The 16,941-nt window shown below is 43.1% G+C and overlaps 2 protein-coding genes across 2 annotated transcripts in view; both read left to right on the forward strand.

The window, feature by feature from the left end:
* The first annotated feature begins 211 nt into the window (after positions 1-211).
* Positions 212-16,141, forward strand: LOC106088049 (myb-like protein A). The gene is made up of 5 exons (XM_013253347.2): positions 212-947; positions 4,522-4,883; positions 7,989-8,101; positions 12,973-13,144; positions 13,843-16,141. The coding sequence occupies exons 2-5, from the start codon at positions 4,686-4,688 to the stop codon at positions 15,505-15,507; spliced, it is 2,148 nt and encodes a 715-aa protein (XP_013108801.1). The 5' UTR covers positions 212-947; positions 4,522-4,685; the 3' UTR covers positions 15,508-16,141.
* Positions 10,533-16,941, forward strand: part of LOC106087812 (uncharacterized) — a 29,302-nt gene continuing 22,893 nt past the window's right edge. The window contains exon 1 of the mRNA XM_013252986.2: positions 10,533-10,542. The gene's annotated coding sequence lies outside the window, so the exon portion shown is untranslated. The remainder of the gene's footprint in view (positions 10,543-16,941) is intronic.

Consider the following 16,941-nt stretch of genomic DNA (forward strand, 5'->3'; position numbering starts at 1 on the left):
TGTGAACGGGCCTGCCAGAGAATATTTTCCGCCTTTGTTTACGTCTAATGCATACACACATACACACACACCACGAAAACTCTCAAACTGCGAGTGGACGTAGCACATTCGTTTACGTACGGCTCTCAGCTAGGCAGCAAATATGAATTTCAGTCGCTTGAATGTCTCTCGCCTTGTGAACGTTTATCAAACAGTTACTGACTGCAAGTCGCCGGATGAAGACGTATTGACGCGTGGATTTTTTTCTCCTTTTTTTCCGGAAAGGGAAATTTAGAAATTAACAACGTTACAACGTGAATTACGAAATTATAACGTGAGTTCGTAAGTTGCAGTGCACTTTAAGAATTAAACGAAATCGCAACGGTGTAAAAAGAATTCAATAGATTGGGATGAAACTGGTGAATTAGCTTTTGATCGAATAAAAACTGACAAACTATTTTGTCGAAGACGCTCCCATAACTTTGACGGCAGGCGGAGTATTACATCAACGTATTGAGAACAAAAGGGGAAACATTGGCATTCTTTTCTAAGATATTAGCAAAACCTGAAGTTAAATATTGCGCTTTTGAACGGCAGCTCACCCAACGTGAAACCTAAATGAAACCAAACAAAATTGTATAAATTCAAGCAAATGACGACAATCGGATTGTTCGATACCAAAAGAAAATTCAATTATCCAAAGGTGCAAGAAATTGATAACAAAATTAAAATAGTGTCTCAATTTAAGAAAAGATACGAAAAGAAAACGAAAAACCTAACAACAAAAAGATATACGAAAAGTTTTATGTGTTGTGATCAGATTAGAGAATCATGCGATTCAGTTAAGCCCAAACAAAACAACTTTTGAATAAATCGCCTCAGCCCACATTAACGCAACTCTTTGGATTATACCCCACTATTGAAGATTGTAACCAAGGATTTACGCCCATCCAGACGCACGATCTAAAGTAAGTATCGCTCGCACTCAGCTTGCCAACGAATCGACGCAATCAATTTCCAGCTACGTCTAAGAAGCTGGGCGTCCGCCGTTGTTCATTGTTTAACACACATCGTCACCACATCTCCAGAGGCCGCCTTGAGCTTTTCCACTCCATGACTGGCTGGATGGCTGGCTGGCACACTTAAGACATTTGACTTGGACGCTGAGCAAACGAACGTCGCCGCACCGTTTATCTGGCATATCTGTTTGCCCGAGTAAATATTAGCCCAGAATTACCACATCTCCTCCATTATTCGAATACATTTGGCATATAACCCAAATAGAAACCGCCGTTGCTGCATGTGTACTCGCTCGCTACGCCGCAAACAAAACCCAGTCTGGCGAATGTTTACAATAATTATGACAAGTGAATGAATGGAATTCTAGTCAAGCAATGACACACCTAGTATTCCAAGTAGGATAATGTTTGCTGAGCTCTATCTCATCGTTTACAGCGGCTGCCTTCAAAAATGGCCCGAAGAAGATTAAAATGTTAAAGCAAATTCAATTTGCTGGGAAGAAGGACTCCTCACCATAAACTTTGTGCATGTAGGAGCTAGGACCCCACAGTTGACCCACGCAACAAGTGCTAAACTGGAGTGACACAATTTTAGTGTCCTTAGTGTCCGACTCCGCTTGGATTGTTGTCAGTGTTCAATGGAATTTAGGAAACGACTTTATCAAGTCGTTTCTTCCCTCATCCAAGTATGCAGTTGTGCCATGTCTGCAGATATCAGCTGCCACCAGGAAGCCCATTTGCTAAGAAAAGGCTGGAGATTTAGTGGGCTCAAACCCTTGCTCCGGATGGAGTTGATGGTTTTTCGCATGGCTGTGTTTCCCCACCCCACTCCCACTCCCACTGAATGTACGTAGCTTCACATACATGCGAACACATCCATGTTTATCGCTTGGTTAACTGAAGGCTACATGTGTAGGTACATAGGTAGGTAGGTAGGTAGGAGAATTTCCCACCATAGCCGTGCTGGGGAAGGGGTCTGGCATTCGCTGTGCGGCTTGCTCAGGTAGAAACCACCCAACCGACACAGACAGGTTTATGTTATAACGAGACGTGCCTGTAACAGATACTTTTCCATATCTACGAAAACACATCTAAACATAATTTCCTTTGGAGCCGCAATATATAGAGGAGCATTAGTATGCAGAGCTGGTGCGCATCGGAATGACAAAGAATTCGAATAAAAAACATAAAAATTATGACTTTATTAAAATTGAATTGAACAGCCAGCCCGCCAGCCAACCCACCCAACCAGGCAGCCAGTCGCAGAGCCTGGGAATCGAAACGCATTTCCCGTTCCAAAGCTCCCGAAAGGCAATTTTCGTAGGGGAGCGAACTGAATTATTGATTTTAGCCGCCTGCATAGAAGGAACGGCGAAATCAATGTGAAAAGTCTTGAATTCTGGCTTTGGGCCAAGCCATAATTTTCCAACATTCTGACTCCTGGCATTTGCCCACCAAATTGACTTGCAGTCCCAAAGCCCTAATGTCCACATTTTTAATCGGCCTCAATGAGACTTTATTTTGTTTGTGCGTGAGTTGGCCGGGGTATGGTTTCACTTAACGTTTCAATTAAGCCATCCAGGGCCCAGGTAGGAATGACTTGGACACAACAACAAGACAACATAATTGAGATGTGGTTATGGAGGTTTTGTTTTATTTTCGTTGTCGTTTAGGGTTGGCTTGAAATACTTTGGAGTTGCTCTTCCCCCGGAGGCCATTTATCAATTGGTGAATAGTGAGCATTTCCATGTCATTACATGTCCTCTTTCCGAAGGGGTGTTTTACTGCCTGCTTTGATAGGGGACAATTAGAGAATTGGAAGAAGGAAAGTGAAACCACTTTGGTTAAAATTGGAAAATTTATTACCTTCCCCGAAGTTTGGGAGTTGGGAGAAATGTAAGCGCATTGCAGGCAGATGCAGTCCTGAGGCAGATGTCTTGATTGCACTTGAAGAATAAATTGCCCAAAAAGGCCAATGTCATCGTTGTTAGGAGGAGGTCTTTAAGTTGAAGAGGAGATTTTCTTCAATAGCTTTGGCAATTACTTAATTGGTTCTCTTTCATTTCTTTATCTGCCATTTCTGCCATTCAGCTCCCAGCGAAGTCGGCTTCTTAGCATCTTGATATCTGCCTTACTCCCGTCTGCCAGCCTGCCTGCCTGCCTGCCTGTTCGCCATACCTTTGGAATTGATTAATTCTGGGGCCGCCAGTCGGCAGTGTATCATTCATTGTCTGCTGTTTGGGTATTTCTTTCTATCTTGGCTCCTCATTCCTGTTTGGCGGAGTCGCTTTTTGGGGTCGGTCATGCCATCCCTTGGGTGGATTTGCTGCTTGCGAGTGTGAGTGGCTTTGGAGTATCCTAAGGCCTAAGGGAGCTTAAAGTCACATAATGTGCTCATCATCATGACTTAATCTGGAAACAAATCGATTTGTATGAGGTCTGGGTAGTGTTTCGGTTTGGGGCATAGGCTTTGAAATCTTTGCCTGTGTGTGCCAGCCACCAACACCAACACACATGAATTTTGATTTGTTTATAACAAAAATGTGTTTATTTCGTCTTGTTTCGCATGGAGCAAAGAAAGGCAAAGCGGAGATACCAACGAACCGAAAACACGTCCATATTTCCATTTACGTGAATGGGCTGGGTCGGCCTGGGATGCTGTGCTATAACAACCACTGTTTGCCGTTGTTTGTGTGTATCTTTTGGAGATGATTACAAAATATCATTTCTTAATCTCGAGATGTCAGTCAGTCAGTGCACAAATCGTATGATTTGTACAACAATGTGTTGCTGTTGGTGTTGGTGTTGTAGGATATCACCCGCAATGGGGCAACGACAGCAGCACTGCGAGTATTTGCTTCCCAGGATGAAAGCCACTAAAAGTTAAACGCCAATGCAGCCTCAAAAGAAGGGGTAGGTGTTGGGTTTGTTTTTTTCCGCTTACTTGGGATCTCCAATCAAACCATCTGTTGTTGTTTTTTGAAAGTAGCAACAACAACAACAAAAAACGAACATCGAACGTGTGGTGTGGTAGTAAACGATGTCAATTGATTAAGTAACCAACATTTATGAGAAACTCACAAATGCAATAAATAACAAAAAAAAAAAAAAAATGGGCAAAAGGCAATATCCTGGGACTACTCGTATGCGGCCATATGGACAACAACCCCCACAGACTCTACGGCCAAGGGCGAAGGGTTGGTTGATTGCATTAAGGGTGGTTCGCTTTTACCTTGGCACGAGCAGATAGATAGATCTCTCTGTGGCGCTTGAGTCTAGACCAGTTTTATAATTAGCATATGTTAGGGATTTTCTCTTTAAACGTGTCACGAATAGTAATCATATGTGTCTCAATTCTCCTGCCGGAGATCAATGGACAATGGCAGTGCCTGAATGAACTTCTGCTTCTTCTTCTTCTTCGCCTTTCAAGAACAATAGCCAGACCAGAAACATCTGTACTCCCATTGCGTAGCCGAATGCCTGAACTAATTAAATTCCTTTTCCTTTCTTTCTTTCTTTGCAGACTGGACACACAAGCAACAAAAAATGTGCAAAATATGACAAGCCATTGAAGAAAATTCCTTACAGCTTTTTGGTTTGGTCATATCTTTCTTTAATTTTTGTCTTACGGCCACTCACCTTTGAATTGTGGTCCGAGAAGCATTCTCTGCCCGGAAAATCGTACAAATGTGGAAGATGTTTGACGACATCATAGAGTGCAGTGAGTGTGGTGGGGCCCTGGGCCCGCCACCCAAGTTCATGGTACCTCCTCCGCCAAGACCGCCATCGATGAGTGTTTACGAGGCCTCCTCCAGCTGCAATGAGGAAGAGATGGCTCTCAGGGCCCAACAAGCCTGGGACAATGATATGTGCGAAGCCATACCGGTGAGTTAATGATCGAAATCTACAAAATTAAAAAAAAAAAACAGAAAGTTAATGAATGAGCAAATGAACGAATCTTTATTGCCAATCACAACAATATTTAGTGTCAACTATCATGCGGGTAATCACTGGCGCATCTGTTAAGTTTCTTTCCGGCTTTTTTTAGCCAACTAAAGGGCCCAGAGTTTTTGTTTTTTTATTTTCTCCATAAATCTTGGGCTATTGGTTGTGTTCGTTTCATTGGAAGTGTGACAGCTGTCATATTAACTAATATTTGTCAAGACAATTTTCTTCGGAGCACCGTACACAGCGTTAATAAATCTCGGAGTTGAGTTGTCAAAAAGTTTGGCAAAAATCATTTCTTTGGCCCAGCGACAGACAAGACAAAAGTCCATGACAGCAGATGGCCTAGAATCCCTTTTGAAACATAGTACCCCAAATTTAGCCTAGCCCCTGGCCACAGTGTTTATTTGGGACTGGGTGGAGAAAACCCAAAGAAAAAGATTCCCAAGAAAACATTTCCATACTTTGTGAAGTTATCAATCGCAATACTTGCACCAAGTTTAGCCCACACACACACACACACACACACAGACAGCCACTACCACAAAGGTGGCAAACAATCAAGCTATTGAAAATCATTTGTTAATATTTATTTTTGATTTGTATCTTGCCTGCAGGGATGCAAATATCCCCACCAATCGCTTTTCGCAAAAACAGCCAATCCAAGCACTCCATAGCCTAGCTGAGTCCCAGGGGATTTCCGCTTCAAAATAAGCTTCTTTTCAATCCCAATTTGATAATTTGCAATAATTCTTACTTCTAGGGCTTTATTTGTCGTTGCCATTGCCATTGCCCTTTCCCATGTAATGGAGAACTCGCAAATATTCCTCCTGTCGATTTGTATTGAACAGCCCACATTGTATTTATCGTGTCTTTGATATTTTCCACACGACAGATACATTTTGCCCACACGTCTGCACATAGCAGAAGACTACAATCCTGCGACTCTTCGCCTAGCCATCGTCTGCCATCTTAGAGCAAAGCATAAACTGCAATAAGTGAAATGTGCCTCATAGAAATATCAGAGAAGTACGCACACACTCAAGCAAACATAAATACATGCTCCTACATTGCGAATGAGAAACCTATTATCCTTGTTCTAGCAGCAGCTCCTTGCACAAATTCTCAACTTTGTGGAAAGAACAACGTTTGAGTAGATTTAAAGTATCTTTAATTTTTAATACCTCCCATTCCCAGGGACCATCATGGAAGGGATTAAGGTCACAATACTTGGTCTGCCGTGGAGGAGCATGAGATGTTTGTGTTTGCTACATGAAAATATTTCCGTCCGCACTTCCTTTAGGACACAATTGCTTTAAAAAATGCAAACGGATGTTCTTGGCGGTTTTACTCTCCTCTCGATGGGGGCACACAGAAGGCAGGGGGGGGGGGGGGCGCAACAATCCTTTGGCACCTCTCCCTTACGCCTCCCAGCCCCCACCAAGAGCAGTAATTTCTAGGATAAAGCACAGCAAGAAAAATATGAGGCTCTTCTCCGACCCCATCCCCCCAGTGACAGTGAGAAGCAACAAAGCAAGAAGGGGGAAAAACGGCAGAAAAAGAGTCAAACACCATTCCCCATTTATGGGCGACATTAAAAAAGCCCCGTAATAAAGTTTAGCAATTTAAGGCAGCACTTTAACGAAACTTTGCCCAGGCGAGTCTTTGCCCACCATGGACTTTTGATTTATTGCCTCATGAAGACAGTTACATAGACCTACCCGTTCCCGGGCTAGATTTGAAGCTTAGATAACGTCGTCGAACAGTGTTAAAAGTGACCGTAATTTCTAATCCCGCAACGGTAGCCACTCAGCCAGCCAGTCAGTCAGCCCACCAATGCCCCGAATGGTGCAGGGGACATGTGCTTGTCAAGTGATAAAATCAAAAGTTAAACAAAAAAAACGGGAAAAACTTTTGTGTTTATTGACAAACGAATCGAGGTTGTTTTCCACTTTCTTCAATGTAAAGGGCTTAACGCATGGAGACGCAATCGTTTAATCGCTCCTTGCATTACACTGCACGGTACTGGCTAAATATTTGCCTTGGCCCATAGATAAGACTGGTCTATAGACCTTGTTTGCCAGACTCATGCTCATCAAATCGGTAGCCACTGTTTGAAAACCAAACCAAACCTTTGTCACCAATTGCCGCTGCCTGATAAGAGAGCTGGCGTGATAGTTTCACTCCCGGAATATGATCGATTAATTGTTATCGGGTTAAGAGTGCATGAATGCCTTCCTTCTCTTTGCTGGTCTGTCCTCGCCTGTATAGAATGGGCAAGACATGAATTGGGCGGTTTAGTTGTTTGTTTGTTTGGTGCAATGTGTCCCCATAAATAAATTAAATATTTCTTGTTTTTTTTTTGTTTTTGTTTGTGAACTCGCACCAGGGAAATGATTAATTACCTCTCTCCCCCTCTCCACCCATATTGTGGTTGGGGATCGCTGACAGCGAGTAGTGGGGGGCTAGTTCGTGATCTGCTCTTGAACAGCCCACTGTACCGTCAGTACGCTTTGCGATAAGAGTGCCCCAAAAATTTGTGTCACTCGTATTTGCCCAATGAAATTCCCCAAGTCAGGGGACAAACCAAAATAAATCAATTTTATTAAGTATTAAGAAATTAATAATTCTTTCTAAATCATTTATACATGTTTGTTTTTAAAACACCAACTCAAATTTCCAAGTGTTTAGCTGTTTAGACTGTCATATGGATTAAACTATGCAAAAGGGTGGAAGGGTGGAAGGGGTTGAAGGCAAAATCGTTCATTCGACATTTCCATAGAAAATTTATGTCTTCTCCCTGGTGACCTGATGATTGCTCCATCACACATGACGACAACGATGATGATTATGCTTTTCCAACACCCATAGTCATGAGTCTGCGTGTGCGCGGGAAGGTCATTTCCTCTCAGTAAACGATCATGACATAGAAACTAGCCATAAACTTTAGAAAATTTGCTATGAATGCCAAGAGGCACGTAAAATGTAAAATTTTATCGAAAATTCTAATTTCTCATTTCTTTTCTTTTGTTTGCCATATTACAGATCCTCGATGCTAGTCTCTATAGCAGCCAGTCACTGCAGACATCCGCAATGATTGCGGTATTCTCCCTGCTCTTAGTTTTGGTCGTTTTGATCTCATCGCTGTTTGTGTGGAAGTAAGTATGCGATTGTGATTTTTGATAAAATACACCCGAACCTTTATTCAAACACACCTTTTTGGCCACATTACACTGTTTCCCAACGCAATGGCAAAATATCGCTGCCCTCACATTTGAAATGCACACGTGTTTATAAGAACATGGATAACAAACATGTGCACCAACAACAACAGAAAACTAGAAAAAAGGCATTAAGTTCGGCCGGGCCGATCTTTGCATACCCACCAACTCGGGTATATATGAAAACCCCATTTCGTCTCAATCCGGGGACAATTGGATAGCTTATGCACCGAAATTCGAAATTCGAGTAATAAATAAAGCTTTTATGAGCTTCAGACCCTTAATCGGCATATCGGTCTATATAACAGTTATATCTAAATACAGCCCGATCTGAACCACATTTGGTGTTTCAAATTTCAGTGAAATCGGATAAAAAATAGAGCATTTATGGGCATTAGACCTTTTATCGGCAGATCGGTCTATATAGCAGCTATGTCCTTGGTCCGTTCAAGAACTCAACCAGCGTGTATCGAAAAGACGTATCTGTGCCAAATTTCAGCTCAATATCTCAATTTTTTAAGACTGTGGAGTGATTGCAACAGACGGATAGATAACGGTTATAGGAAATTCAGTCGGAAGATTGGTCTGTGTATGCCATCAAGTCGGAATTTAACCAATATTCCGACTATCTTGTCCTGGATGGCACCGTTCTTATCCGTTTTTGTCTCGAATTTCGCAATGCCAATTACTGATAAACCTGCCATATTAACCGATCTTCCGATTTCATTTCTTGAGCACTGAAGGCCGCAATTCTTATCCAATTCTGCTGAAATCTTGCATATTGTTCTAAACCAATATGATTTCATAAATGGCCCGCCTATATAAACGATTTGTAGAGCTGCCAAATTATCGATGACACTCTCGATGGTATCGATAGTTTAATGTTTACTTCAATATCAATAGTTTTTAACACCATCGATACTGTCGGTAAAATTAAACTTTTTGTTGAAATTTACCCCTTTTTTGATAAAAATTATTGCATTAAACAACAATTCCATAATTGGTAGGTCAGACGTTAGTTTTTTACTAGAAAATAAAAGTCATGTAAACTTAGCTAATAACACTTCGGAACAGTTTCTGGACCGTGGTCTTAGGTGTGGGAAATTCCAATTAAGGTCAGTAGGGCAAAGCCCATAAAGGGTTTAGAGTTCTCAGACCAAACTATTGTAAGGCGCTTTTAATATAAGCTTCATCGAAAGTATCCAAGTGCGTTACGAGTTTTCACACGCGTTTCCTTTGAAAATATGCATATTTTATAAAATATTTAACAAACTTGTCGACACTATCGATAGTTAAGAAAAGAAAAATGTCGAAGCTATCGAATGGAAAGAGTTGTCGCTTAGCTATTTATTTTGTATTGGTTTTCGCTGCCACCCTGCAGTTTCAACTATAAATTTAAATGTTGTACACAGCTGCCAAAGGTCTCGCACTGGGATCCGAGCTGAGACGAAGTGGTGTTGCATATGGGTATTTAAATGCATGACTCCAATCATGTAAGGCAGCATGCATTTAAGGTCCGTGCCGAATTAATTGTTTGCTTCAATTCGACATTTATTTGCACGCACACTGGGCAAACAGGGTATCTGTGTTTGCATAGGTCCCTCGTAAGCACATAGTACACACACACACACACACACACTCAGAGCCACATACAATTAGGGCACTCATAAAATAATAACAATTTCGTACAATCAATGTGGCCTACTTGCAGGCGTTCAAACAAAGACCCTGAACCCCGCCACCTCTCCGCTAGTAGATATATGCTCCATCTTTATTTACCCATGCCCGACATGCTTGCTGATCATGCGGCATGAGCCAGAAGTCGCCAATTTCGAAAAACGCCAATAATGGTGTTGGCGACGACACACTTTCAGTTGTTTGCCCAGATGCATTTCCCTGGCTGGCTAAGGCTAATAGAGGGACGAATAGCTTTGTCGCCGGTGGGTGTTACTGGTGTTTGCCTGGTTCACATTTGTTTTGGCCAAAGGTGTGTGAGTGTGAATTTAAACAGTTGGTGTTGATTGTTGGTCGAATTAACACTTTTTGCATTTCAGCGCAAATGCTATGGAAACTTTATTTAATGTGTGACATGGGCTCCCAACACTTGTAAAATTATTTGAACAATTAAAGCGTCAACATGCAGGATCCGCAGCATAACGGCGAGAAGGGGGGAACCTCTGATGATGACGATAATGGCGGGTTGGGGGAGACTATTTGGTCCTGACACAAAATTGCCGTACAGTGTTGGACTACAGTAATAGGGCATCTTCAAATCATGCTTTGTCCTTCCGTCCGTCGTTCATCTGTTCGTCTGTGGCCATGCCAGCTATGCATGGGTGTGTAGGTGTGTGTGTGTGTGTGTGTTTCTCTTTGTGTTTGTTTGCTACAACCAAGCAAATGATAGTAATATTTCTTTTACACGCAAAATACACAACCTTAAGGCCATATTCATTTTTAGATGTCTTGTTAACATAAGACCATATAAATAAAATAACATTTAATTTTATTTATGAGTTGAAGTTTTTCTCATCTTGTTATTGCCGTTCCCCCTTACTGGTGTTGTTGTTATTGTTGTTGCTGTGTTGTTTATATAGACTTATAAACGATAATGGTCTTATGCCTCCCTTTCCACTGGCCCTTGCTATGGGGCTATGTGTATCAGTTCAAGTGTGTGCTTGTGTGTGTGTGTGCATCCGCTTGAATATATGCTGGCTGTTTTCTAAGAAGAGGACATAGCAACGAAAAAAGAAAACAAGAACATAAAGTGGATAAGAGAAAACAACAAAACCTTTAAGCTTCCGTCTCTCCTTTGGTGTGTCAAAAAACATTTTTTGCCACAACAGCATCCATCCAGCCAGGAAGATGTCTGATGGAGAAGGAGCAAATTCTGAGACCACTTGCCGGAGTTTTCCCCAAACGGAATTGGAATTGATTTTATTTATTCATAATGTTGCCAAGATTATTAATTTTCCAAGTGTCGTTCTCGCTACCAACAAAGTGACTTCAGCAACTGCACTCGAATTGTCTCTGTGGAGAGATAAATTTGAGGCCGGCCATGCAACTCAGGCCGTGTGACTTTGGATGAAGCAAACATTTCGGTTTGGCCAACCTGCGTGTCAATTTATTGTCTATCGACTACGAAAGATTCGATAATTTACAGTTTCCTTTCATTTAAGCGTGTAATTAGCATAAACCCAAAATTAATATCACGAACGCTGGCCGACTAGCTGGCTGGCTGGCTGGCATGCATGGCATAATACCCGCTGATCCCAGATTTGAGGTTTAAGTTGCATTGCAACTTATGCTAATGAGCAGCCGTTCGCAAGATTATGCTCTTAAAGGGCAGCGTGGTCAGTGCTTAAAGTCAATGCTAGGCCAGCGTCTGCCCTGATGACTTGGAACATAGTTGTCAACAATGCCCACCTCTCTATGCCAATGCAGACGGACAGACAGGCAGATTGACGGACGGACGGACGGGCCACCTAAGCTAGTGCTTGAGAGGCGGATACAGCTCATCCGCTTCTATGGTGCTTGGCTATTTCTAAATTGGTGGTATTGTTAAAGTGCCATAAAAAGACATGTTAACCAGGTTATTAATAATACAAATGGCTTAAAGTCATGTAGTGGACGTAATTCGAAACCACCAAATTCGTTCGTGCATTCGTCTGTCTCTCTGCACAACTGTAATTTATTGATAAATTTATAGAAAACGAAAAGACATTTGGCATTTTTTATACTACCCCTGGGTGTTGTCAATCGATAGCTGTCTGCGCGTTCATCATCTGCCAAAATGGAGTTCAAGCCTTTCGCGTGCCATTAGAAGGGTTTCAGTCAGTCGGCAGTCAGTCAGCCTCTGCCCCACCGCTTCAGTCGTTTGCAAACAAACTCATGTTTTATGGCGAATTCGTTTGATGCGATTATCTTTTTGTCATAGACTTAAGCGTTATAACCTTGATTTTGTATTTGCCGAAGCACACATTGCACATGTCCCATAGCCAGCCTTTGGAAGGCATATTTAAATTTTAATAATAATAGACACACACACACACGTACATTCACATACGTACAAACGCCATAAAGAGTCGCAAAATATGGCAACGGCGGAACGCAAAAGCAAAGAGGAGCCAAGACCATAAGCCAGGGAAAGGCATGTCAAACAAAGGACGAAGGAGTAATGCAAACATATGCTGCCGCTTTGTTTGGCTGTCTGTCTGCCTGTATGTGTCTGTGTAGGGTATGACGACGACGACGGCGAGAGCGCATTAACATTTTTCCAAGTTAATATTTCATAAACATTTGTGTCACTCACGCAGCCTTGCCAATGGTGTTGCCAGTGGAGCGGTGCGGTGCGGTGCGGTGCGGTACGGTGCGTTGTGCTGCGATGTGACTAAAGTCAAGTTTCGAGTTTCTTCTTGGCAGCTCGCTTGACACAGCAACATGTGTTTATTTAAATTGTTTGTTTGCAAAGCATACTTTTAGGTTTTTAAAATAAAACTGGCATACTTTTGGGGCATCTTATGGTGTAGGAGTCGGGTGCCAGAGTTGGAAGATAACAGCTCTAATTTAAATGTACAAAAGAGTTTGTCGCTGTTGTTCATGAATAAATGCAAATCGTTTTATTTACTCAATGATTACAAGACGAGGCCACATTGTTGAACAAGGCGAGCAGCAAATATTGAACTTTTGTCGTGCAGTACTTGGTGGCCTCGACTGCTACCACATTTTGGGCAAAAGCTGATTTTCTAATTCGCCAAGACATCATCAAATGGCCACTCATTAATTATTTGTATTGTCTCCTTTATTTGCAGAAACAAACGGAAAGTCCAGAACCTGCTGCCTTGCAAAACACCAAACCGAGGACCGCACATAACTGGAACTCTGACTGCCCTCACTGCCGGCCATTCGGTTACCTATGAAGATCCAGATGCTCACTTGGGTCACCATAGACCTCTGGTGATGCGACACCATCATAACATTGAGGTAAGCGTTTCACTGCACACTCCATTGCGACGACATTCAAATGTCAAAATAAATGTCAAATTCATTAGATTGTCTGCCACTCATGCCATTGTTCCTGGCTTAGGCACACATCCTTTGCGTTGTGCGTGTGATTGTTTCTCCTCATCTCGTTTCCACTATGAATGCAAGATAATACTGTCTCAGAGGTGTACAGTTTCAGCTTCTGCTTGCCTCACTCACATCCTGCCTTTGTTTGGCTCATTCGAACGAAAAGCAAAAAAGGAGTGCTGATATTATTATTGTGTGTTGACATTCGTATTTCCGGCAAAGCTTTTTGTCTGGCCCAATTTTGTGCTGAATGTCACATCGTCCATCAGCTTCAGCATCTCCACAGCACTGTTCATAATTGTCGTGACTATTATCTGCGTGTTAAGTTTCCTTCCATGAGTCCATTGTTCCATTTCCACTTTGTTTTCGCTACACGTACACGTTCTAGGCATAAACTCGTAAATGTGGTGTCATGATCCTTTTTACGAGCCATTGCGCCAATTGTTATGGCTGAGGATTTAACTTGCAAACGAGCCGAGGGAAAATATCAGGTTTCTTGTGTTAACGCATGGATAACGAAGGATATCTGGAGCTTAACTCCTCCTGCCAGTGGCAGCAGCATTTAAATTCATTCGGTTTATCAATGTTTTTTTTTCTCCTTTTCTTTGCAGATGTTGCACACCAAGAGTATCCACTACCCCAGTGGTTTTCCAATGACAAGGTCTCCCCCATTCTTGGTGACCAACTCACCGGGTCCAGATCCCTATCGTTCCAATGACAATGTGTACGAGGAGTTGGGGCCCAATCGTGACTCAGATGGTGAGAGCGAACCCCCCCTACATTCCGATGACGATTTTGCTGAGGACGAGCTCTCACTGCCAGGAGAGCGTTCCTTCAACAAACCCACAATTCCTGAATCGACTAGCGCCCCAGGAATAGCAGCGCTTGGCGAACGATCCAATAATACAGAGGGCAATGTGCTGCCAACAACATCAACGGCCGCGGCCAGCATGCCGGAAAGGAACAGCGTCATGTCCTCGGATTCATCAGCACAAGATGCTTCCACCGCGACGGCAGCGTCGTCCACATCCTCCAACAGCCACAACAACAACACAAACGTCAACTCTCTATCAACACGAAGTGGGCCCTCCGTTTCAATCTCAGCCATGCTGCGGCATACAACAGGTCGCAGATCATCGGCGGGTGGAGCCCGCTCGAAAAATGAGAGGCGCAACACAGCAGCTGATGACTTGAACACCTCCGCCTCTACTGCAGAAGTAGCTGACCTGGCGCCCTTGCAGCAGATGTACGACAATAGCAGTAATCTCATGGCCTTGGGATACCAACACCCCATGCATTCCCAGCCGCAGAGCTATCACCACAGCCTGCACAACATGCATCGGCATAACAACAACAACAACCGAAATGTGGCTCCTCATATGGCACCCCATTTCTACAATACCATTGAGAGTGAAGTGGAGCGAAGGAACCGCATCAATGCCCAACTAAAGACTTGTGCAGCGCCCCCCGCTGTAGCCACCATATATCGTGAACGCATTCAGTATCCAAATAGCGGCAGATATCCCCAGCACTATTACGCTTCAAATGCGCCCAATGGTTTCCTGGCCAACACCATGAGAACCCGAACGAATCCCCGATCCATGGATAGGCGAAGAGGTCGTGTGGCGGTACCCATGGAAACACTGGAACCCGCGTATGGTTACACGGAGCCCGTGTATCACCAGAACTATCACTATGAGTCCTGCAATGCCCCCAATGGCCGCCTTCAACAACCCATTGCCCCCTATCCTGCCTACATAATGCCCGAATACAGTTCGGGCAGCATGTCCTCCTCCTACCGACACCATCACCCCGCCTCACAAACCTACCAAAACTCAACGCCTCTCTATGGCCATGGAGACTCAAGCTTTGGTTCCGATTCGGGATATAGTCATCACACGCCGGCATCCTCCATTGGTCGCCATGACTACGATGTTGCAATGCCCGTGCCCCCAGCACCCCCAGCCCCCACGCAGAAGCCACCAAGTAAATTGGCCAGTGCCCTGAGTTTTTCGTGGCACAAGCGAAAATCGAACAACAACAACAACAACAACGCCCACAATTCGACTGTGATGAGCCTGTTGCCGCAGCAGCAGCATCAGCACCAGCACCACCCGTCTCAGCACACAACAACAGCTCCAACCGCTACAGAGGCCTCTAGTCCGAACAACAACAGCGCCTCATCCACCATCACCTCCACGCTGGAGAACACCTCTTCTACTTCGAGTGGCGCCACACAGGCGACGACGAACAACAACGAACTTCTGCAGGCGTGAGGATTTGCTGCCCTCGATCCCACGTTGGTGGTGCTGTAACATTTCGAAAATGTGGCCGCCAGTTGAACTAACCACACTCAGTAGACTCCAAATACAAATACATAGTCAAATTTAGACCATAAGTTATCTTCCTCTCAGAAAGAATCCTACGTATCACTAAATCCTCTAAGTAAGCTATTGACCCATATGTAAATAGTACCAGGCGGTGGCAACACCCCAAAAATTATTATTCCCCCATTTGTAAATATTGAAACGAGCTTTCGACCTTATTACTTGTAAATCAATCCTTGTCCCCGTCCTCGTCGCCGGGACAGCAGCCAGGATCACAGCAAAGAATCGATCAGCGACGATAAACGATGAAGCAATAACACATTAGTCCAAATAACTACAAACAGAAAATATCTATTTTATCATTGTTATTGTTTTAGTCCTAAGCTTCAAAAGTCAGTCCATGCGTTCTCACTCCCGTCGAGAGAGTAGCGCAGACTGAACTCTTCTCCGACCAACCGATTGTGATTGTTAATGTACTATAAAATACTGAAGTCTAGTTTTACTTTTGTTTGTTTCCTACCTATACCGCTCACGTTGCCCGGGTCCAGATAAGTCGATTGGTCCCCTCCCTGCGCCACCCGGCCCAAGGGGGAGCAGCTCGCAAGCCTCCGGCCCCCATCGCAACATGAGCTGGCTGGTGATTATCTAGTTAGTCCTATTTTTGTGAACATTACCATTTTTATTATTATATTAATAATAATTATTTGTATGTATGTATGTATGTATATGTACTTATTATTACTATCTCCCAAACACACACAAACACTCTAGCGTGTAGTCGACCTCTCTCCTAAGTTGTTATTTTAGTTTATAAGGCCGATGGAACTGAACTGAACGATGAAAGAAAATGAAGAGTATTTATTGCAAAACTGAGAAAAAAAAAACATACAAAACAAAACAGGAGACGAAGAATCAAAAGAGAAATAAAAAATACACTAAAATGATGCAAATTCATTTTTGAATGGAAACATTAAAACTTTTATTTTGGTTTTTCTTTCATTTCTTAGACGAAGCAAAAAACAGAGAAAGAGAGAGAGAGAGAGTAAAAACCTTCCTACCTAGCAGACAGCCAGACACCATTGTGGGTGGCTACGCTACTAAGTGGCTCTGCCATCTATAAACTAGTCGAGATATACACTGTCGCTTACATGCCTCTGTCAACTACAGCAGCCGAGAGTAAAAGAAAAAAAAAAAGCAAAGCATACTTTTGGGCGCATACTAATTTCAGCATACAAATTCTAGCTATCCACATGCCAAGGGCTGTGCTGACAGCTGCTATAGAATTTTAATTTTGGCGCCTTTGCGCACTTCACCAACTCGAATGGTTGACAAAGTGTTGTGTGTTTGCGCCCAGTACTGTGTTAATCCCCAGTGGCAACATAT

Source organism: Stomoxys calcitrans, chromosome 2 (genome assembly GCF_963082655.1).
Source record: "Stomoxys calcitrans chromosome 2, idStoCalc2.1, whole genome shotgun sequence".
Classification (NCBI taxonomy): domain Eukaryota; kingdom Metazoa; phylum Arthropoda; class Insecta; order Diptera; family Muscidae; genus Stomoxys; species Stomoxys calcitrans.

Excerpts from the sequence above, each read along its gene's own strand:
- LOC106088049 (XM_013253347.2), top strand. The coding sequence starts at position 4,686 with ATGTGGAAGATGTTTGACGACATCATAGAGTGCAGTGAGTGTGGTGGG. Across the intron at positions 8,102-12,972 it reads TCATCGCTGTTTGTGTGGAA|AAACAAACGGAAAGTCCAGA; the intron begins GTAAGTATGCGA and ends CTTTATTTGCAG. Across the intron at positions 13,145-13,842 it reads GACACCATCATAACATTGAG|ATGTTGCACACCAAGAGTAT; the intron begins GTAAGCGTTTCA and ends TTTTCTTTGCAG.